We start from the raw sequence: 25,488 nt of genomic DNA on the forward strand, positions 1-25,488 counted from the left end.
AACTGTTTGTGGAAATATATACGAGTATATGTGTCTTCTTTATTCATTTAACCAAATTTATTATGAACATTATTATCAGAAGCAACCAATAAGTAAAGACATGTATAATAATACATTTATTATATATAATGTTCTTAAAAGCAAAAATATTATCATAAAATTTATAGTTATTCTAGGAAACTTAAATTTCCATTAAAGAATTGTTTTTCATTTATATTTTAGCTTAAAAACAATTTGCTAGTGTCTACTAGACTTATTTAAAAGAGATGCCATCTAAAAACAACAGTGAAAGTAAATACAACGGTAGTCATTTAATTTCATTCCTTTGATAATTCATCTATAATAATCTCTTAATTTAAATTAATGTTTCTATGTTATGAGTTATTTATGGGGTTAAGAAGAAATAGTTAATGTGACCTTCTTTCCAAAAGTCTGTGTATTTTGTTCTGATAACTCTTTTAGTATGAACAGTGGGTCGGTTTAGTGTAAAGAGGCACGCAAAGTAATAGATAAGTGTGGAACAGTAATGTTCTGCAATTCATACATAAATATTAGTTGAACCTTCAAATTCTATATTCATTATATATTTTTAAAAATAAACTTAATATTTTAATCTCAGTAGTTATAAAAGCCATCACAATAATACAAAAATTCCAGTCATGAAGCAAAACGTGACCTATGAAATAAATTTGTAGTAAAGAAATATAAAGTCATTGAAAGTTATTCATTTACGATATTATTCCAATTCGTTTCAATTCTCAAAATATTAATGTCTCCTTGAGTGAAAATAAGTCTTCTTAATAGCTCGAGCTCTTGGTATATTGCAGTTCAGGCACTAGTCACGACTATTATAATTTATGCATCGGTAGCAATAAAATACTAATTGTGTCTGAAGTGGCGCAACAGGCGCAAAGGCGAGCAATCTCTCATCGCCACGCCACGAGAACGATCTCATAGATTTCTCTCTTGACGGAGAATTAGCGCGGAAGCTACGATACTTATTTAGAAGGTTTTCTGAAGAATTATAATACAGCCTTTTGTGTTTTATTCACGGGTTGTTATTTGGAAGCGCAGAATATTTCAAAACAAACATTTGCCCTAATACATCAAGCGGATGCAGCGCTGACATTTGTGAAAGTAGTCGTTGAGAACATGTTGAAAATTTTCCCCTATGTGTGATTCGAGGGATGCCTACTGTTGGATCCCTTATTTGCAATGCATCAACGGAATTTAATATGACTTTGGATTAATTTCACTGATGCATAACAAATTTGGTCGAAACGTAGCGAAAGTATTAGAACTATTTAAATAAAACTAATATTTGTCGGATTACTATGAGTATTTTATTATTTTAAAAACTAAATACTTCCAACGTTTCGGTTACTTTGCAGCAACGGTGATCACGGGTAGACGAGATGTCATCTCTAAATGAATTCTCGCGAAAGTCTTGAACTCATATCAGAACTATACCTATAGCTGGCAAAGTTGAACTAGTATAGAAATAGGAATATGTTTTAATGTATTATATATACATACATATGTAGTGATTGTCAGATAAAATAAACGATGAGCATTACTGCGTTCGAAATGTGTCGTTCCATGGAACGCGAATGATCAAGTGTCAAATAGCGACTATTAAATTTGGATAACGCAGCTTACGTTTATATTTCGCACGTAATCCCCTCGCCGTGTAAAATACGGGCCGTCAGTAAATATTAAAGTCTGGTATAATTTCGCCTCTGTCAGTGTCATAAATATTGTCCAGAGATTTTCATATTAATTGCAACTCCACTAGAGCGCCTTTGTACGCATGAATTTTAATTTAATGACCCTCACGTGCGTTTCGGGTCTGAGTTGTTAAAAGGATTGTTTTTGTTTAGATTAAAAATTATAGCTGAGTTAGGTATGGACTGGAACGTGCAAATTATATTACTGCAGAGATTTGTTTCGCGGTAAAAAAGGGCGGCGAAAACGTCTCAAAAGGCAAATAGCAAATTGATTTTTGATGACTCCTCTTGACATCGCGATAATTTTTTGCTTCATCTACAACAAGAACTTTTACTTTACGTGATCATTAATAATGTAGAATGATCTTCATTTACCTTGCTATTCAGTTTCAAGAAGTATCATAAATGAAGAGAATATTTATACATAAATATTTACTTATTCTAGTAATTGAATTACAATTAATTGGATAGAAAGTCAGTAGTTCGACGGTTTTGAGACATTACTGAGGTATTTTATAAGCGGTGTATCAGCATAAAATTACAATTTATAACTTGATCGGATGATCAAGTTATATGCCAGGTGTTTAATATTATTTGTTGCAGTACCAATCAGTATGTAAATATGTAGGGTAGGTGAACGATCTATGGCGAGTGGGTGAGAGCCTGCGTGGCGCGACAGCCTACAGTGTGGTCTGCGCCCGTGCGCACGCTCCTTACACTATTTCATGATCGATATCAATGCGAGACAAAACGAATCAAGAATCGGGTTTATTTATGACATGTTTGTCTTTTTGATGCAAATTTTATGGTGCTATTTCTCTTTTGAATTAAAATAAAATGTGGGCCAAATTATTATTGCTTCTGCTATCGATGTACACCGTTAACATGGACTTGCAATTATGGAGTCCCGGAGGGATATCCAACAGACGTCACCGGCGGACATCTGGCTGTAACACGAATGTCTACTACGACAAGGTTTTATTAAAGAATGCAACTCTTAGATCACAATACATATTTACGGGTAAAGTGAACAATGTTAGTTCTGGAAACACTTCGAGAACATACAAAGTGAATATAAGTAGAGTGCTGAAAGGTGATATTAATGATATAAGTGCGAATGTGAAATATAAAACTATTAATTCGGTAAGTTTTATTGACACAACGATTTTAGTGCAGAGCTTAAAATCACTGGAATGCTCGACGTTGCGTGTTAGAACATATGCTATATTTCTCACTAAGTGTAGTAGATATCGACAAACTCTAAGACTTAATTTGGTAATTGATCCCGTTTTGTTGACGCTGCGGAACATAGATATCATCGAAGCGGCGATAAAAGGTGAGCCCTAATAAATTGTTGTTAACTTTTTATTGACTGATGTTGGCAGTTAACAGTCGAACTGAACGGAAAAGTAGTAAAATCGTCGCTGTCGTTCAGATGTGTCACCCCAATTTTACAACGATGCGAGCATCAAAACTTAAATTTTATATTGCAGAACATTTGTAATTATGTATTAAACATGAAATATTATGTATCATATATATTGAATTAATATTTATTTTAAGGTGTAAAATATTATGCTATTATGATTTAATATAAGCCTAAATTATAAATTTTCAATATAAATTGTGAGATGTTAAATTTATTGCGTAAACAAGTAGGCAGCAATTAGTCACAGGGCGGAGCGTCAGTCAACGGACGCCATGACAGAAACTGATTGCGATCTGGGCTGGCTATGTAGGATCTATCTTAAACGATTTGTTTAAGGCCTTACTAATTAATAGTTTAAAAGTAATATTATGAGATTTAGTAAACTTGTAAGAGTATATTTTGCTTCTGATTCTCAATCTTTGTAAAATTTTTGAATTGGTTTGAGTCAATCTATTCTATTGTATATGAAGGTTGATAATATCTTTTTATATAAAATAAAGTCGTGTTAGTTACACTGTTTATAACTCAAGGACAGCTGTACATGTTTGGTTGAAAAATGATGGGAAGAAAGCTTAGAACAAGGGAAATGACATAGGATACTTTCCATCCGATTGAAAAAGAAAAAAATTATAAGTTGATCAAATCCAAAATCATGTTTTTTATTGTCTATAAGGAGGAATAGAGTTTTCCCGGTCAGCTATACATTTCTAATTATGAAACTAACGCTGTCGAAATCGCGGGCAAAATCTATGTATGTGTATAATAAAACTATGTATGTATGTATATAAAACCCTATATATATGTATACTTAATGAGTAAATACAATATTCAAAGAATTAATGTTCTTGATATCAAACAATTTAATAACAATAAATTATTGTAACTTTTGTAAAAATCAAAAACATTATTAGAATTAAATTAGTAGGCGTTGTTATAGTTAGTATGTATATGTAACGTATATAATGAAGTCACCTACCTACAACTAAGTATACCATCGGTGACTAAACAATAAACATGATTGATAGATTATACTAAATTTCATATATAAAAGCTTTAAATTCGTCCTTATTATGAAATAAATGTAAGGTTAAATATTTTATTCATGTGAGTATAGTTAGAACAACTTTAATATATTCAAATGTCATTCGGATTAATGCTGTAATAATTGTAGCTACAAAACGTTCCCAACTTCTAAGTTATACACACATAGAACAGAAATATTAAATTTGTTATCCCCATGTCACAAGAAAGTTCAACGTGTTTTGAACTAGGTTGTATCTACACCGCTATGTATTAGTTTCTGTGATATTCGGAGCGAGCTTTAAGTTTTGATAGCAATTTTAAACATCGGTCTCTTTGACGTCTTTTAAAATATAAAAAAAAAGTTTTGGTTGAACTGAACAAAAAATATAGTTACATTTTACCTTCAGATTTAAAAATTATTTATGAAACACAGTAATTAACGGTATCTTAACATATTTTTCACTATTTCATTTTAAGCGGTTGTCTGTTTAACCATTTTCCAAATAATAAAATCATAAGGTTATGTACGTTGATAATTCTCATGTATTTAAAAATTATTTTACATAAACGAATGTTACTTTTCGACAGAAAAAAAATTTCTAAGAATAACCTCCATAATGTTTTATTTTTATTTCAATAAATGGTTCTCACCGTTTCTTTTATGGCGGCATTATCATGGGGAATAAACTGGAGCCCCACAATGACTTATTTGCTGAGTTATAAAAAGTCAAGTCAAATGTGTTTTATGTTTATTTCAGTATTATATTTCACAAGTCTTCTTTGCTTAGTTAAAAGATATCATAAATTCTGACGGCCTTACATTTACTGTGATCTAGAACTGTCGGTTACGTTAGTAATTAGTAGTTATTTGAAACTGGTTCGTTGTAAGCCGTATTAAATATGATTCATTCAAGATTATATAAGGTTCATAAAATTTTTTGTTTTTATTTAAAATAGTAAGAATAGTTTATATGCTTCGTGAAAACCTGTGGAAGGATGGACATATGCATGTTTTTCCCAGGTTAAAGGAAAAAAAAGTCCTCGGTCTTTTAACGAGTTTTATGCTTCAAGATGAAGTATGTATTAGCACAACACGGGCGCTACAGTATTCGAAATATTAGTAGAGCTAGTGACCATAATGTCGGAACTTCACAGGTCGTTAAAGTTGATGATCGGGTTCACTTCAACTTAGCAGACTAGCGATCCAGTAGTGATCCTTTGGGAAAACAACACCAACTATAACTTTCTCTTCTTCACACTGGATACTTCCCAACTCCTGGGACTAATATTTTAATATTTCTAAGTGTTTATTACTGTATGAAATCAATTTTATTGTTTAGATTCAAGTATCAGAGTTCTTAGTTTTAGTGTTTAATGTTAGTGTTGAAAAAATATGTTTCATTTTTGTAGCGTTACATACATTGAATAAAATGCAGACAATTTAAATTATTACCTTTTAGTACGAGTATGTATAAAATATAAATTGGGTGTGATTCAAATCGCCACAGGCAACTTGCGATTCGTCTCTCTTATATCACCAATTTGACGAGCAATTCAATTAAACCAACGACTGACAGAGGCCAGTCAAATGCATAAAGTTTTATAAAACTCTCTCTGTATGCGCTGTCATATCATGTTGTATCAGACATTGCGGCTGGCGTGATTTTCACTCGTGTTATTCAATTATATCCTAAAAGTACTGACATCATGGTGTACATAGTGCTTCTAGAGGGAATAATGAAAGTTGTATACACACACACACACATATATATATATATGTATATATTTTTTTTCTCTATAAAATTGTATAAAATAAAAAGGGTTTCCTATCTAATTTGATAAATTAATAAGTTTTAAAATTTGCAGCCGCTTTTTCGAGAAAATAGTATACCATTCAATAAGATGAAAGATTAAAGATAAGGGATAAAAATTGAAGAGATAGAGATCAAAAGATTATTTTAATAAAAGTTATTCAAGATTCATCTAGTGAAACGATTAAACCTTAGACGTAATAAAATTCTCTTCCCTTAGTTCACAACCTCTTCTATTTGCTTTGAGTGTAGGAATGAAAACTACCAGCGAGAGTGGCTTGTTTTAAGATGATTATAAGAGTTACATCAGAGACATGCAGGATAATAAGGTCCCTTGAAAATGAAAGTTAAACGAATTATAATATATATATAATACTAGTCATGAAGAATAAGAAACTGTCTTGGTATGTAGGCTGTCAGATATTTCTTGTATATTATCAATATTGAGTTGTTCAATTGCATAAAAAACAGTTAAAGAAATTCAAAAGACAATTCTATACATATAGTATTATATATATTCAAATATAAAAACAATACATTTATTTATATATTACTATTACAGATAATTGAATTATTATTTATTAAGTGGCGACAATCTATATCTATTTTCGATCAAGTATCTGAACATATGGCAGATTGTAAGTAACGATCAAGCAGACGAGGTTGTTAAATCAGGCAGAGATAATAAAGTGGACCGTATTTACGACAAGCCAACTAAGTTATAGGTAGATTCGATTAACCCGGGACACAGTTTGCCGAAAGTGTGTGTCACCTGAGCAACTTGTGTGATCAACTTAACCTTGGCAACAGTCGACATACAAACACGTCACATCCGATGTGTAATCAATCAATACATTAGATTCATTGTGCTGTCCAATTTTATTTTTTAAGTATTATATGTATTCTTCTTTTTTACGTTAGCTTTTTTATCTTTTATGTACATTATATCTCGTGTCAACGATAATTAAATAAATAGTTAAATAATGTTAATAAATATATGTATATAAATATTTATAAATGATTGTTCTTTTTTCAAAATCCTACTAAATTTATTCAACTGAAAAAACATCAATCTAAGTAGTTAAGATATTTCTGTACATGTATGTGGTTGACAATATTACGAACAAGCATTTAATAGGAGACAGAATACCTTCATAGTTGTATATATAGTATATTTATGTATCAATGTGCATAACTACTGGCTCTGTTTGTAGTTAATTTATTTCTATGTAGAATCTTGTTGACGTTGTCCTAAAACAACATGAAAATCATGTTCGGGAGTGATATCGCCCGGTTTAATATACTCTATTAGTGAGATGGCTAGTTAAAAGGGTACAGACAACATGTGTTTTACAGATAAACTCAATGTACTTATAGTGTAAGGTTTACATATGAAAGACTTAGGTATTGTGTTAATATTCTATCATTATATTATTATACGTTTTTCGTTATATATTTATCGATTTATAAATAATTAAGCAAAGGAGAATAATAAATAGCAATAAAGTAGCGAGATATTGTATATTTGACAAAATAATTTGGTAGGCCTAGTTGACTCAAAGAAGTGCTTATTGTAATGTTAGATACAGGTAAGTATATTTCTGTCTGCGTTATATTAAAACTCGATCCATTTCACCAACAAGGTTATACGAATAAAAGACTTGATTAACCAGAAAAGATACCCCATCAGTTAGGAATCGTTATACATAGTATGTGGTTACATAATCAAAGATTTTCAGTAGACAAGCCGATTCGAAATGTTATTGATATTAATTTAAAAGTTTTGAAATAAAATCTTAAGTTGGCCTTTATGATTGTGGTGCGGCGCTATATTTCATTCTAGACACTTTTATTTTGCTTTATAGCTAGTAATAAAAATAAGATTTTCTTTCAACATTAATTATGGTGTAATTATTTGGCGATTTATAATATGAAACCCTGATTTAAATTAATCAAGTTATTTCTTTATAACGAACCTTCCCACAATATTCCATATGAATGAATGTTCATATTTTTATCATAGCTATAAAAACTCAGTGACAATTTAGACACTCGAATTGTGTCATGGGACATGACTTTATTCCCTATAATGATAGTCTAAATTATCTTCAATATGGCAATTAAGATTACAGATTTCAAAGAGACCGTAATGACATCGTTTTGTGCTCATTTAAAACATAAAAGCTTTGGGATGACTTCTGTTACATTTTTATTAAATTTGTAATTGGTTTTTTTATTTTTAAGATTTCAAACATAGTATTTATCTGAACTAAAGTAACAAGAACGTTATAAAGCGCGTGGATTTATGTATGTCTACCTAAGATGGGCACAGTTCGTGATTACGAAATCCCAGAGGGAGTATCAAGGTGTAAGAAACTAAGATATCTACATTTGTTACATCTCGCGTGTGATTTATCTTTTCTTGGTGTGGGTAACAAACGTTGCGTGTCGCATGAAGGTCCTTAAATAAGGGTTGGCACTCAGGTGTCCGGGATGCTATGTTTAGTTACGTACATGTAGCCTTAACGATCCAATAAACTATTGTTGGGGAGTATATTTAGGATCTTTTATTAGCTGTTACCATATAAATATGTAACCTTCGAGTATAAAGTTTTTATTACTTTAGTTGTAACTGTATTAAATTAGTTTTTCGCCAAGTTTTACTCACGATTATATATTTATTATTCACACCCTCTACAGAATATATCTAATTAAACACTTGCATGAAGCTTGGAATTAAATACTAAAGTAGCTAAACAAAGTTAAATTTAATATTCTTCACACTATATATATAGTTTGTAAATTTTCTGTGCTTTACTACGTTATATTTTAACTTAAAAATTCAAACTGAAGTTTTATATGCCCTCTTGTTTATAATAATCATAACATATAAATTCCAATGTAATTTTGCATTATAGCCGCTGGGAATAATGCTTTTAGAACTTTGTACTTGCTTCAAGTTTATGCGGTAATCTTTAGCCTTCATATCGTCTCATTTGTCTGTCGGAAATCGGTTCGGCTTAGTGCCAGTAAACTTTATAATTATTTAAAAAAAATGTAGCAATTAATTTTGCAAAAACAGCGACATGTTCGCTTTCATGGTTGAGTGGGTTTTCACGAATTGTATTTTACAGTGCTAAAGGATTATTGGAAAATTTGTCAGCGCCGCCAACCACTCTTTGTTTTCATTTAATCATTAAATTGTCGCATGCACGAAATCGTCAGTTTTATTTCTGTGACAATTGTTTTGGGACTAATCACTTATGACAAAACAAATACTCTTATTGAAACTTCTGTGAATATTTTTTTTATAACTCTTTTTTATACTCATACTAGTTGACATAAAATATGGGATAAAATTTAACAATGAACACTAATGCTGAATTTAAAAGGTATAACGAGAGTCCTAACGATGTACGTAGATCTTCAACATCATCCTTATAGTGTCCGGTAATACCAATAGATAACAGATTATGTTCAATATGCTTGTAAATTCTCGGTATTATCCAACTAGCACACGAAGCTGGGTCATTGTTACGTCTTAGTTTTATGGAACTCGCAAACGAGAGTCCATTGTGTTGTAGCGATCGATTTAACCGGCGACGCAATATCGCACAAAACGACTACGAAAGTTGATTGCGCTTTTGAGATCTACGTACACTGTACTTAGTGTACACAGGCGAGCAATGGCTGCACTCAGAACCCATTTTCGGAATTATCTCAATTAGTTTCGATGTAGTCTATATTATGTTTTATTCAGGATAAAACAAATTGTTAAATTTCTATATATAGTATGCTTTTTTGAAGGAAGCATACCATAACATGTAGGATAATGCCCATGAATTTTAAAAATGCCTTCTATCTCTTTAATAAAGACGTATATTTTGGTTAAGGTATTATTATTCTTTACTAAAACGATGCACTTCATTAATGCAGACATAAAGTGATGCAAATTGGTGTAGTGAAGTATACGTTGTAACAAAGTTTTTGGTCACAGAGGTGCTAATTTCTGTTTCAAAATTTTCATTTTGTGAATTCCCGCAGTTACTTATTGTTTCTTGTACAGCGTCTTGTTATGAATTCATTAACGTATTAAGAGCTTTTCAAAATAATATAGAAGAAAATTTCCAATTGTAAACCTATGTAAGTCTTGAACATTTGGAGTAAAATATTTACGTCTATGAATTTAAATTTACAAAAAAAAAATCTACGATCATATATTATTAATAATAATTTTTTAGGCCAATCACTCATCGATTAATCGATTAATATTAATCGATTATTTCAGTTAATTTAATAGCATAAGATAAATCTATATTATTGGGTAAACTATTTTTATATCCACACAAGCCTCCATAGTCGGATAAAGACAAGATGAAAAAAGTTTGCGTGACTGACGTTCGCTCTTCATGTGAAAAACGATTACTGCAAATGAGCGAAACGTAATTGAATACTAAAAAGAATAAAAATGTAAAAAGGCAGAAATCCAAAATAAAAAATTTACAAAATAATTCCCTTCTCTGTATAAACATAGAATCATTTTTTATTTGTCTATCCTCCAACGACTAGATTTCCTCAGGCTTTGTGCCAGAGTTCCTAATAGATATTGATATTTAAGAAAGAGGGATCACTCTTCGGGTCGTGTGTCTGATGGATGAGAGACTTAGCTGTCAACGCCACTTTATTTTCTGCTTATTTTCTTAAAGTCCTGTAAATGTTTATCCTAAATTATTTGTTTTTTAGGCTTCTTTTAAATATACATTCTAGTCAGTAGTTTGAAAAATGAAATCATGGGATAATTAAAGAAAAAAGCAGTTTTAAGTTTCTTCAATCATAAGTAATTTAGGTTGCAGACCCTTGCTTATTCAATATGAAATAGTAAATTCCGCTGTCGAGTTCTGGGTAAGCAGTTTTTGTGTATTCCGAACGTTAAGAAAAGTTTTTTATTAAATTTCTTTTCACAAAACGCGACATTTCATTTCGATCTTCAGTTGCGAACTGAATTGTACGTGCTTAGTTATTTTGTGCTTTCTTTCGTTATCTTGTTCCCCTAATAGTTTAAAAATAACTTTTTTAAAATAATTAACTTCTAGTCCCATTTTTTTATGGAATATTTTTTTATTTTTTAAAACAATGATTTGTTGACTAACTGTTTCGTTTACAAAACATTGGACAGGTATTTTATGTTAAAAACAAAACCTTTTATGTCATCAGGAATATTTTTATTCCATTTTGTCACCACAAATTTCATTCACAGCTAAATGTTTACTTACTGTAATTGGAGTACGTTTTCCGAATAAAAGAAAAACCTATTAATTCATCAATTGTTATATAAAAGCGAATTAAAATTTAGGTAACAAAGATTTTAAAAATCTCATAACATGTCAGCCAAAAACTACATTTAGTTTTATGTTTGTCTCAAAGTACGAATCAACACATTAGAGGAATTAATTTAATTCAATTGTCTTATAGAGATTGATAATACATACATTATATTATAAGATTGTAAGGCCTTTGTATTATTCTGTGCGGATAATCTCTAATATCAGAGTGAGTTGAAGGCCATACAGCTATGATTAGTTAGTATTATTGTATACACATAAATGATTGAACAAGCCTATTGATATTGTCAACGCTTTGTAGATCGGATCATGCAAATTAAGACATGATACCGACTTGAATGTTTACGCATCGGGATAAGAGGACCAAATGTTAACTTTAGTTAGCGCCTTTGTATATCTTGAATGAGATTTTGTGTTTGATACACAATATGTTCAAAGTGATCTAAATTGTTATAACAACTAAGGATTCCGGAGCTTCGGTATTTCACTAATACATGCTTCGGCATTTTGTCTGATTTCAATATAATATCTAACTCCTAAATGGTGATAGTATCATAGAAAATATATATCGTTTTAAATATAATAAATTTGGATATTTACTATTACAGTATTCCTTAACATTGTAATAGAATAGGTACTATTAAAAATGAGTGAGGGGCCAGGCCCACGCGGGTCATTAAATGAGAACTCCTTACTTTTCCCTCATCCATTACGATGTAAAATAGTAGACACTGAAGCAATTTATCTCATTGATCCCTTTGCATACGTCTCAGTCAGTGCGCGCTTGCAAGTGGTCGGAATAATAGATTTACGATAATTTGGTCTAACAAAATATACACCTTTATGCAGCTATTTAAACTGCTTATATTCAATAATTGTCTGCACGAAATATGTAAACATATTGATTTATTAGGCCCGATAAAATGTATAAGTGATCTTGTCAACAAAAAATATACAAAAGCATTATATAAAAGATTAGATATTTCTCGTCAGATGGTTTAAAAAAAACATGCTTTAGAAGTGTGAAATGGTAATAATGTTTGATGTTTTTTAAAAGGTAAAAATTATTGCGATTTAATTTAGACGGAAAACCCATAACAACATCAAGTATGGGTGTTGGCTTACCCGATTACATATAAATGTGATTAGTTGATTGTGCGTCGACATACCTCAGGTTCTTTTTAACGTAGTGTTTAAATTAACCAGCTTCTGTTTAATTACCGCTGGTGTACTGCATCTTGTATGATTTTTATCATCTTTTATTTCAAAAAATCCATGACAAACTTCAAGCTTTAAATTAAAAAAATTAAAATTTACTTCAATCATTGTCTTACATTACACCGACTTCAACAGTTTAAAATAATGTTTATTGAATTCGATTTTACAAAACCAAAATATGTACTTCTTACTGGTAAGCAAGCTTCTCATACTATTTACTTTAAAGTTTGAAATAGGTATTTGTTTTATGAATTCAAATGATGGGTACACCTCATAAGGATGATTCTTGAAAAAGGCGACGACGGTTGTTTAACACGGAATAAACTCTAAAATTACTAGTTCTATTGTTATAAAATTTTGTATGAAGGTATCTTTATTAAGCAAAATCCCACGAATATGAAATATCCCCTGGTATTAGCTCAGAAAAAAGCCTTTGTAATTATTTTAGTTCCAATAAAGTCACGATTTTAGATGGATCCCTGGGACGCCATCACCAGACCCTGGTTTCACTATAATGAGACCAATCTTCTCCTTTAATGACACTTGTTAAAAAGCAACTGTTCTTTTTTTAAATAAAAAAGTATTTTTTGAATATAAAATAAAGCCGTGTAAGCTACACATTATATTTAAAGTAAAGTATTTTTTCTTGTACTATAGTAAAGTATAAAAATCTTATTTAAATATATCATTACAGTTGTCTGTTAGTATTCTGTTGGGGATAAGTTGTGGCTGCGCTGCCTCGTTATGCGCCGATGACTAGAAATGCGGCGACTCGCTTCGTAATTAACATAATTGGAAATCTGTGGTTAAGTGATAATGTTATTTACTTATATGGATTTGAGGAGAATGTCGCATAGAGTTTGCGGTGTTAAATCCAAAAATAGTTCTTAAATAAATGGCATACTAAAATTAGGGTACACCCTACATTATGCGAACAGAAATTGGCAATTGGAAACGTTTAGGTTTGAATTTTTAATAGCGGAATTTGGAAATGTTTAGTCGCTTATCTTTTCTACCAATTCGGTCTTAAATTATTCGTCACGCACTGTTTTAAGGATTTATATTAAATTTATTATTAAAAAAGAAATTTTCTAGTATATGGGTATAATTTATATAGGTAAAAAATGGTAGGTGCAGTTTAACAGCTGCCTAGAATTGCTAGGTTATAACCAATTAGATTTACACCATTTCCAAATAACAATAATCGTAAATTTATTATCATTAAAAATATCTCCCGGAGTCTTGCTATGAATTATGGTTTTCGTATTAATAAGAACCGTATTTCGAATTATATGTTTCCTTCATGGATAGGAAGGAATTAAAAACAGTCGATAAAATAAAATATGATATCCAAGAAACGTTATGTTTAAAACGTAGAATTAGAAATTAAAATAATCATTTTAAAAATAATTTATTTAATTTTTAAAATATTTAGATATATAAAATTAATGAAAGATACACGCCTCCATATTCTAACAAATTTTAGCAAATAAGCTACACGTAATTTAAATTTGATTTTTTTTTTACAAAATGTATGATTTACAAAATTAGTGAATAAACAATATTTTCCTATTTTGATGGTTTTTATCAAATTGAAAATTCTAAGTAAAATGGCCACTGGTTCTTAAACTTAAATCAATAATACGACTGAGATGAAAAGATATATCATAACTTTTTATTTTCCAATATAATCTATAATAAAGTAGTTACATAAATTCAATTATAGGTTATAATAAAAGATAAAGATTGCATCAATAATGATGGAATCACAGAATAAAGTCATATATTATCATTAGACTGTCAACTCAAATCGTTTGCTAACTATATTTACATAGTATAGATCCATCTATTACCGCCTACATTAGCGATAGTGATAGTGGAATGCAATCTCGCCCTAGGTGCTGTCCGATGGTAAACGGGCCACGAACATAAACGAATCAAGAAGCGGTAGCGAGTTTACCTATCACAATCTCCCTTATGGAAATATTGCTATAGATTCAGGTTTACTTAAATGTTCTATTTCATGTCTTATTAAACTTAAACGTGATTCGCCAATCGCTTGTATCGTGGCCACATATGCATTCTGACGTATCTGCGATCGGCGCCGTGTGGGTTACATGATTACTTTGACTTTTAAACGAATAATGTATCAGATTGTAGGTGGAATAAATCTGGCACTTTAATTCCCAAGGAGAGGTTTACATTTTAGTATTATTGTAATTAATTTGATTGATCAAAGTTTAATTTTTTGTTGGGATAATATTTATGACGTTCTTAACATTTGTTAGTAACAAATTTAGAAAAGTTGACGTTAACAAGTTAGAAAATTGTTATTATTAACATTCTTACACAGAATGAAATGTGTTCCTTAAATATTTAACGTAAAAAAAATTAAATTCGATCTCAGTGTACAACATTGTTGTTGATTGAAAAGCAAGATTAATAAAAAATTTGGTATGTTTTTAAATTATTATTGAGGCAATATTAATAATTCAATCATATTCCAATAAATGGTTGCGGTAGGATGTATGAAATGCATAATATTTTGACTATACATTTCTATAATGACGAGCGGGTCATTTGTATTACTAGTCAATCACAAATAGCCGGTATATTTCATCAACTCCACTATGCCGGTGCAATATATGGAAGCCGATGGAAATGATTAGTGGAAAATCATTTCATTATAAGCGCTTCATTGCTTGTAAATTACTAAATCCGTATTATGCTGTCACTATTACACGCGGGGATTATTTTAATTGCATCCGATACGGCTACAGCATTTATGTTTTAGTAAATTAAAATGTATAAGGTATAACCTTTCGTATATTTCGTAATATTTCGTTAGTTCGACGTCTAGTGCTTGGCGATATCGAATGCTATTGTATTTCTTACGATCGGTTTGGTAATAGGCATAAATATTGATATCAGAAATCTATTGCTGTGGGGCACATTGTCTGAACACCTGCCCGTCGCGGTATCGCCGCCGTGAGCAATATCTACGGGCAACCCCGCATAAATAACTTGATGTTTCAATTTATATTCATGATATTAGTTAGTCGGATGGAATGTACGTCACATTTGATTCGCTTTGTTGGTAAAATAAATATCTACATATATATGTACGAGTATGTCCAGGTCATCTTTACGTTTCATATTCATCCGATGTCTAGATTTGAAGTGTATGTATGAAAGAAACAATATTGTTGTTAAATAATTCTCGTAGAAAGTATAAAGTAATGTATGCAAAAGACTCAAATATCTATAAAAGAAGAAATGGTCGCTGGGGTCAGAATTGAAAAACCATTATTTAAATGTAACTTAATATGGGACTGAGGTCAAATACCGTTAACGTCAGGATAAGTCAGTCTTGGTGGATCTAATGTCCATTTGTTTATATAAGTTGCGAGAGATCATAGAGTTGATATATTTATGCTCCTTTATTAATTTGATAAATTTTCAAGCTGCTTATTTATTAATCTTAAGATGATCTTCATCGAATATAACATATTAAATTAATAAACCATCAATAAACATCTTTAAGGTGGTAGAGCCTAGCTGTGGTCAAATTACTACAGCTCGACCACGGGCTGGCTCGACCGGGGAGGTACCACCCTCCACAGAAGATCGGCGTGAAGCAGTGTTTAATGGCTGCGTTTCGTGCGATGAGTGAGAGAACCGGTTGCCCTTCATTTTTCCCTTTTCCCAACCTTTCCTCTCCCTCTTCTTTAAACAAGGGTGACAACGCATCCGAATGTAATATCATGTAATATAAAAATAAAGTATCAGTTAAGAAATATACAATAACTTTTGAGTTAATTTTATTAATATATTTTGTGTTTTGTGAAAGTACATGAAATAGAGTTTGTGCGACTTTTCTACTACCTCGTGGAATGACATATATAAGTTAAATGATTTAATTAATGTTACAATGTAAGAGTTATATGTTGGATTTATAAAAAAATTAAGGTCTTACGACATCTAGCTAGTATAAGGGTAGTTGGTATGTTACGTTGACAATGTTTCGGAACCCGCTCGATTCAATCGTCTATAGTCAATCCGGTCCGGGTACCTTTGAGATCAAGAGTTTCTGGTCTGTTGAACCGTGATTTGTACAGGACTAATGATGTAGCCATTTTCGGCTAACTACGCTTTGATGTATTATTTTATCACTGGCTCGGACGTCTCAGACACAGACTTATGAATTTCAAATGGATTCAAAAGACCTATCTATATATTTATCTATATTAATATAATCAAAAGGCATATTCTTCTCTTTAAATCGTAATAATATTTTCATGTTTCTAAATTATATCAAATGGATATAAGTCTTTGAACTGGATTGAAATATTTTCCATCAACTCGGCTTTTAATAATAAAAGATATCTTAGGAAGAGCCATTTTATTAAAATTTGCTATACTCCAGTCTGAAGTAACATTCAGTGGTGTAAGCGCTTTGCCACTGTTTCGCTCTAGTACGCTTGCGACGGCTTTGCAGGCAGCGCATAAATCGAAAGCGGCTTACATAGGTGACTGCTTCAGCTTTTATTTACAACCATTCTACATTTAGAACTTAGTGATATAACGTATTATGTTCCGGAATTGGGTGCTCCGAAGTTAATGCTTAAGCTTTTATATATATGATAAAAATTAAAAGAAAAAAAAAAAGAAATTCATCACGAGTTTATTTTGTTTATCATCACTTTTAGCTACATGCTTAATTTACTTAATTTTAACGGGTTAGGGATATTGAGAAGTGTTTTTAGCTATAATTACTACTGAAAATTCATTAACCGCTAATAGTCTTCTTCGTATCGTTAAAAAATATTTAAGAAATCTTTATCAATGAGTCTAGTGTTCCTAATAATTTTCAATTTGTATCAAGAATAAGTAGACACATTTTTTCTTTTTACATCTCGACATAAAAGAGACTTTCTTGTGTTTTTATATCCGCTATTTTATTAATTAAGTTACTATTCTATGATAGGGAGCTCTCGCTTTATATTGGACATGATTTAACGAACAGCTCGTCGTAGATTGACGTATTCATTTAGTTTTATTTAAAATTGTATTCAATGATATTGAGGTTTGAAAATGCTACGGGGAATAAAACTGTCATTTCAAATTTTATTATCTTTCCATGAAAGGTATCCCTGAGATTATAATTTCTACGAAACTTGACTTCTAAGAACATTATTTTTTACATAAACATCAATATAAATATAAAACAAATTTATTTATGAGGGAAATGATTGCCAGAGTAATTACTCTTTTGATGAGCAAACAGTTCATACATCGCAAGATATTTATTGTTAGCCTTTCATAAATAGTGAATGTGAATGTATATTACATAAATACTCGCATTAATAATGCTCTGCAGATGAGAATGCGTGGAACAAAAGCTGTAAACACACATACACACGTCAACCTATCATTACTGTGGAGGGAAACTGTGTGGGAGGCTTTTTTTATGCAAACGTGCGCTATGCGAACCCCGCATCCTGATTCTTTGGTAATTATAGAATATCGTTCTGTATATACTATTTGATTTATATATTTATTGTTCTAAGAGAAATTGTTCTGCTTTTAAATTCATAACGCCGGGGCTATTTGCGTTCTCTCTAAGTAAAATTCTTGAGAGCGTAGTCAATCACGTCGGTTGCTCTTCGTAATTTCTACAAATAATTTTACGGTAGAATATTTTAACATATTTATTACTTGGCCGTGTATTTCTTTGTTTACTATAGGGTGTGCTTTATTCTTAATTAAAATACGAATGATAAAAAAATCAAACGAAAAATACAAAAAAGTATCCTTGATAACATTATAATGAGAACATAATTTGATAAAATCTTCGTAACTTTGAGATATCCCGATACAGTCTCAATATGTCGGCAATCGTGCTGTGTCTCTTTGAATCTATATTTATTAAATTTATCAGCAAAATATTAACGTTAATATCAGTACTCGTTTCGATACAGCGTTTCGCCATTAGTGGTGTAGTTTGTAACGGAGACGATAACAATCCCGTTACATAGTAATGTTTCTATAACAACATACATCACCTCCTTACGTACAGCATAATTAATGAGGTTGTCTCTATATTATATTCAACGTGATATAATCATATTTGATTTACTTAATTGTTTATTAGCACGTAATATGTATGTTGTATTTATTAAATAGGTTCTTTCTTTTATTTTCATTTAACTACGCTTTATAATGAAATTATTGTTCGTATATATAATTCATTTTATTAATTTGTATAATGACAAGTTTATAACATAGACCGCGTTAAAACCAAGCGGTGTTAGCGGCGCCACATCCAGTTCACCCACGCATCACGCATCGTGAGCTTTCACAAGCACTGTACACTTGTACAAAATCCTACAAATTGTTATACTACATAGAAATATAACGTTTATGCAAACACTACACAGATGAAAATCCTTTAAACATATTACAGTAGTTTTTTATTGCGCCCTACCTTAGGAACATATTACAGAGTATTATGTATAATTCTTTTTATGAATACGTCTCGTGGACGGATTTATTCGCTAATGTTTTTCAGTCATGTTTTTACCATTTTATTCAGCTATATAAGGATGTAAGGATTTACCTTTTCACTGTACACACGGAGCGTGAAAAGTTAGTCTCAAAGGATATATAACATTTAAGTATTTAAGATTAAAATCGACACTCCAAACAACTTACTTTGATATAGTAATTTTAATTTCATAATTCCTATTATAAAATTAAAATTATTATATTTGGTATTCATGTTTGCAGTATGTTTTTGGTAGAAAATTTTGTTTTCCAATAAAAGTTTGTAAAACAGGTCTTTGTTGGGAGGCTTTGTTATGTAAAGATATCAGTATACACGATCCCTAGGTTAAGGTAAACTTTTAAAAAGCTCGTAGCAAGCAACTGTTGCATTCCAACTAGGCCTGCTAAAGTTTAAGGGGACCCCTTGAATTATGCATAACGTTTCTTAGATGTTTTTTATGTATACATCGACTGCAGCTGTATACTTTGCACGAAAAATAGTATGCATATTGAGCTTTACATTTTTATTGGAACGAAAACAAAATATTTTTTAATATAAACAATGAAAACAATGTTATTAGATTATTTGGATATTTTTTATAATATAAAAATATAGTATAAATCTAAATTTGCTCAAAAATAAAATCATTCTTAAAGTCATTAAATAATTACTTAAAAATAATTAATAATTGCATCTTGGGAAAATAGATGAAGTAATTTTTTCATTTAGTATGGTAGCATGTAATTTGTTATGGAATTAGTATTCAATTTCTTTTGTTTAATTTAGATTTCATCCTTAAGTAAGTGAGAAGTTCTTATTAAATTACAAACAGATACTATGTATTCCTTCATTACAATCGCAGGTTACGCATGACAGCCTCCAGTCAGGCCCGGCGACCGGCGCGCGCGCACGCATTTAGCGCCACTTGCACGCATCTTTGTTTACTAACACGTCGGAACATCGATATCAAGAAAAAAATATATCCTAATAAAATAAAATAAATTAAAATATTATTAAAGAATAAAAAATATTAAATAAATAATCATCTTTTATATATTGATTTGTTATTCAATTCGATGAAATTCTGTTGGTGAGATGTCAACGGCTTCTTTAATAAGCTGTTGCCGGCACTTTATGAGCTTCTGGATACATAAATAACTTGCATAATGTGACAGATACATTTGTAGAGCCCGCATTTATAAGTGTTTAAGCAGTGATTCTGTGACATGAGGTTCTCAATGGTTATTGTTTTTATTATCTCGTTTTCGATCGCGGTCGAAAGCGAGATGCGAATACGGGGTAAAGTGAAAAAAAGGAACAATGTACATCGCAGGCATCGAGCTATTTTGCCGCCATGCAATTTCAATGAAAGCCTTATAGAGGACGAATGGTCTTTGATGGAAGCGATTGGGAAGTCGAAGTTTATTTTTACGGGTAAAGTTTTGACGGTAAAGAAGTTTAAATCCGTGCAAGAGATAAGGGGAAAAAGGTCGAATTTGTATAGAGTCTATATGCGGCGCGTTTTGAAGGGCAATGAGTATGAGATACGGGATTCTGTTAAGCAAGATGGGCCTATGGACACGTTGAGTGGTTCTACGTTGTTGGCTGAACGTCAGCGTGCTCGTGAATCCTGCTCCCCCTCACCACGTCCTCGACTTTCAGCTATTTTCTTAAGCGATGGCGTCATTTTTGATATGAACACCGGACTAAGCCCGCGATTTAAACTCTTAACGGATCCTGTCCCACTAACTCTCTATCATTTGGATCGAATAAATGCTGCCGTTAAAGGTAAGTTATAACATAGATAAAAACTTTATTTTATTTAATAATTTTAATTATATACTTAAAACATTTAATGGAAATATTATAATGTTTTATTTATTTTTAAGAAATATAAACAAAATGAAAAACAAAATTAGAACGATATTATAATTTTCTTTAAGGCGTTGCTGTAGAAATTCCTGTGATATTAAATTATAAAACCTCAGTCACTTTTAATAAATTCACAAAGGCGATTATAAAAAGCTCAGAGCGAGATTAAACAAGGGCGATATTAAATACTCAAGAGCCTGGGAATTATAATAAGGTGTGGGTGTTGTATCCATAATGCACATTGTGAAGGTATTGAGATGTGGTTTGATCGACATCTCGACAACTGTTCGTTAAGTTAATGGAGTGAATGCGCTCGATGCATTTGTACTTTAGCCGACAATCGATAAATTATCACTCGGAGATGAAACGTATATCTTTTATTGTTCAAGACATAGAGGTGAAAATAGTTAAACTCTAAGAATATAATGATACCTTTTTAAGTTTGCCAAACAAACTAATTCCAATTAGTGCTTAAAAATCCTGCAGATGTTAGTGTCGTGTTTTTTTTTAAATCGATCTCTAGTAATTATAGTTAAATATCATCTTATCGTAAACACATTTTAAATAAATGTATGTAAGTAATATGGTGGTTTGAAAGAGAAAATAAAATATTTTTCAACATTTATTTGTCTTCAATAATCATTACAACAACTTAGCTCTTGAATTATATATTTTATATTTAAATTAGGTACCATATACCGATTTGTACACAAATATACCTAAGCAAATGACATACTTTAATTACTCAAATTTAATCTTCTGTTCTGATACGAGTAAGTTGGTATTGAGTTTCTCCTCCTGATCTCTGCTTTTTGAAAATATAATCCAAATATTTATAATTTTGATTGTTTAAGCTCAACGTTTCTAATCAAGAAATTTTGAGTTAGCACAAAAATCTTTAATTCTTACATAACTGTGACGAGATGTAAATTTTAAATTATTTTTATTTCTTTTTTTTAAGTGTGCCATTAAAAATGTATCTTTAATCCAGATTTAATTGAATTCAAAACGATTTACAAGCGATTCAGTTCGGGTCAAATACTTTGCCGTAAAATTTATTGCGAGAGCCGTTTTAAGCTAAAAATTCTAAGAAGATCCAATTTAAGCCACGCGTAATGCGACGAGATGAGTATCATTTCCATCTTTAGCTACAATATACTCTTAAACCTTTTGTATTTGAACTGAAATGCGTTTAAAGCATAGGGTTTCACTTCATGATATACTTAATAATAACTAATAAGTAATCCATTCCTGTTTCAATATGATACTTTCATAAACATAACACTGTGTTATATAATGAAAATGGTGCGTGTTAAAAATATTATCTAAAAAAATGCTATTCAGGACTAATTTTGATTATAATGTAAAACTATAAAACACACGTGGTCCTTGATGACATGATAAGACTAATTAGTAATAAATATTTTAATTATGTTAAGAATAGCCGATCATTATTATGGGCTATAGTACATTTACTGTGCTACATAAATAAAGAACTGTTTAGCCCTACTATAAATACTGGTCCCTCGAGTGCTGTGGCGAATAAACGCTACTTAGTCTATGCTTAATAAATTATAGCTTCAATGGTGTTAATAAATCTGTCTTTGTGTTCAAATAGTCCCCTATTAGGACCCATCGTTCTTTGTTACTTGTAACGTCTAGTAAGTTCTGCGACGACTGCCAAAGCGCTGGGGCGATCCTTATCAGTACTCTGTGAAGGGAAAAATTATAAATTGTATGGAAAGAGCTATCATTCAGTTCCAATCAGCATCATTAAACTATTGATGACAACACAGATGCGCCGTAAGTAATGTAAACCAATTTTTATCTCGTTTTTTGTATTGCGATATAAGCACCATGTCAAAATTGTTATCGATGTATTTATAGTTTACGGATTATCTTTCTTTTGATCACAGGAGGCGTTATAGGTTGTAGAGAAAGTAATGGGAAGGTCCATTCGTCATGATGCCGTGCACCCCACACGAAGATTATCTGTTTTGATGATAACCTAACGACTGCGTTTTTTTATTAAACTACCGAATCAATATTTAACGAATTGACAGACTTTATTTCGCTCTTTTATTGTAATAATTATGCCACCTTAGTAAATGATATAAATTTTATAAAATAAACTATGATATTTGACTTTAAAATTATATATTTTGCAACTTCTCGTAGTTGAAGCTACATAACTATGATTAAAAATGTTAGTAGTTATCTAAATTGAGGTAAGATATATAAAAAATTGTTTCAAAATAATAAATGTGACGTTAAAGATTCGTCAAGAGAGCGACCGCGGCGACTCGCCCGCCCACGCTCGTACCACTTTCCAAATTCCTTGTGTAAGCGTTGCAATCGTCTATGTACGTTTAACGGCGATAATTTTATTTGTTTGCCTGAGTTTTTTTTATTATTTTACACATTATGTTGATCGTGAAATCGAAAATATAATTTTATCATTTACAACTTTTTAAAATACTAAGTTTATGTGGAGTGAATAGATAGACCTAAGAATTAATATTTTTAAATTCTAAATGCTTACATATTATTTTCAACAAGTAAAACTAAAGTAATTTTAAATAAAGTTGCGTACTTTTTGAAGCTTTAAAAATTCTCAATGAGCTTCCATTTTACGAAGAGACCCCATGAATACTATATATTGCGACAAAAGTAGTTATCCCAAGCGATCCGCCACTGCGCTCTACTACATGAATATTCAGGGTGCAGTAAGGCGGCGACCCGTTCGGCAATAACTGTTAACTTGGGTCATATTGTGTTCTATGTATTATCTTCTTTTCCGAGGCTATTGTACCTTTGTTGAACTATCTAGTCTTCCGTGACATGTTATACAAAGGAAAAATATTTTCAGATGGGACGTACTAGTGCAAAACAATATAAGATGTTAAGTTTTTATTTGGGGCGTTTTTATAAAATATTTGAACCAATAACGCGACTCTACAGCTGATTGGTGGATAAATGTAACGTAATGTGGACTGATGTTTGTTTACAATTTTAAGGTTGCATAGAATTGCTAAGCCTCCAGTTTAAGCGCGGGTGTGCGTTCGCGCACGCGTCTCCGTGGCGCCAGTCTCGATATTGGGAAACAGATTTTTTTGTCGTAGAAGTTATTAAATTAACACATTCCTCAAATACATTTTATTATTTTGGATAGTTGCAATAATGAGGCTTATAATTTTTGCATTTTTACTTCAATGCTTCTCAATCAGTTGCAGTTACTATAATACAAGAACTATGGTGAGAGATCAGAATATGTTACGTAAGAAAAAAATCTTAAACGATTCCAAATGTATTTTAAACGAGACATTAAGTAACGATTACGAAGTTCTGTCGTCAGCGGTGTCAGAATCTAAATATATTTTCACGGGCCGTGTCCTCAGCGTCAGGAAGATAAGGCGAGGTAGCAAACTCAGACCGAGAATATTCATGTCCTACAAACTATATATACGGTTGATAATGAAAGGGGATGTGGCGGAGTTGAAGAGTCACGTTTTGTTAGGAGATGGTCGGACTTTGAATGGGGCAATTGTGATTGTTGACTGGCTGCGAACGAGTAAGTGCGCTTATAAATTATACAGACATTCTTCAGGCATATTTTTGAGCGACGGTTTTTACGAGAAGTACAGCTGGAAGATGCCTCGTCTTCGATTATTGTACGAGCCACTACCACTGTCACTTTACGATTTGGACAGAGTGAATGCAGCATTAAAAGGTAAATGTTTACAATTCTATTATGCTAAGTTTTATGTCACTGTTATTGTTAGTGTACACATTATAAACCTCACGTTTACATAAACTTTTGTCGTCGTCTTTGGATAGTGTATTCATTAATTATTACACTTCAAAGTATCGTTGGATTTTTGTTTATAATAATTTTATTATGCTATACTTTCTTATACTAAGTAATACGAATAAAAAAAATATAGAAGAAGAACTGAACTATTCTATTTAGTAAAGAAAAACAATATAGTTAATCAGATTAAAAAATGTAAATGACATTCAGGCCTAATGTAAGTTCCCATCAAAGTAGATAAAGCCTTGTCCTTCGTCAGATTATCGCCTCCGCAGAAAATCGGTCAATTAGGAACTTCCCTGTGATCACTTAAATTTATTTCAACATTGGGGATTTGAACAGCGTTTAATGATGTCGCTGTTAATGTTTTAAAACTTTACAAACACTTTACAGCTGGTTTGAAATGTTAATGTATTTTCAAGTGGAAGCTTCTATAAACCGCTACCAACCAGTAGATGTAATCGGATCCAGCGTAACGAACTGAGCGAAAAAGAGAATTCATATTGATTTTTATGTTTCCAAGTTTTCAATTATTATAATTATCAATTATCGTCGTTTATTGATATTTTTTTTTTAATATTTTGATAAAATCTATGAAAATGAAATTTTATTGACCACTGTCCCATCGTGAATGATAAGGTACGTAATATGTATTATGTAAAATATAGAAATAAAGTGTATAGAAGTAATCTTTTTTATATCAAAAAA

The 25,488-nt window shown here is 31.2% G+C and overlaps 1 protein-coding gene across 2 annotated transcripts in view; it reads left to right on the forward strand.

Moving 5' to 3' along the window:
• Positions 1-2,425: 2,425 nt before the first annotated feature.
• LOC116777489 (agrin-like) overlaps positions 2,426-25,488 on the forward strand; it is a 126,358-nt gene continuing 103,295 nt past the window's right edge. The window contains exon 1 of one of the 2 annotated variants that reach the window (XM_061529814.1): positions 2,426-3,063. In XM_061529814.1, the coding sequence (XP_061385798.1) occupies positions 2,565-3,063 (499 nt within the window). In that variant the 5' untranslated portion in view covers positions 2,426-2,564. Of the gene's footprint in view, positions 3,064-24,038; positions 24,700-25,488 lie in introns of those variants that run through there. The other variant, XM_032671057.2, reaches the window with a different exon arrangement.

The sequence above is a fragment of the Danaus plexippus genome, chromosome 6, assembly GCF_018135715.1.
Source record: "Danaus plexippus chromosome 6, MEX_DaPlex, whole genome shotgun sequence".
Classification (NCBI taxonomy): domain Eukaryota; kingdom Metazoa; phylum Arthropoda; class Insecta; order Lepidoptera; family Nymphalidae; genus Danaus; species Danaus plexippus.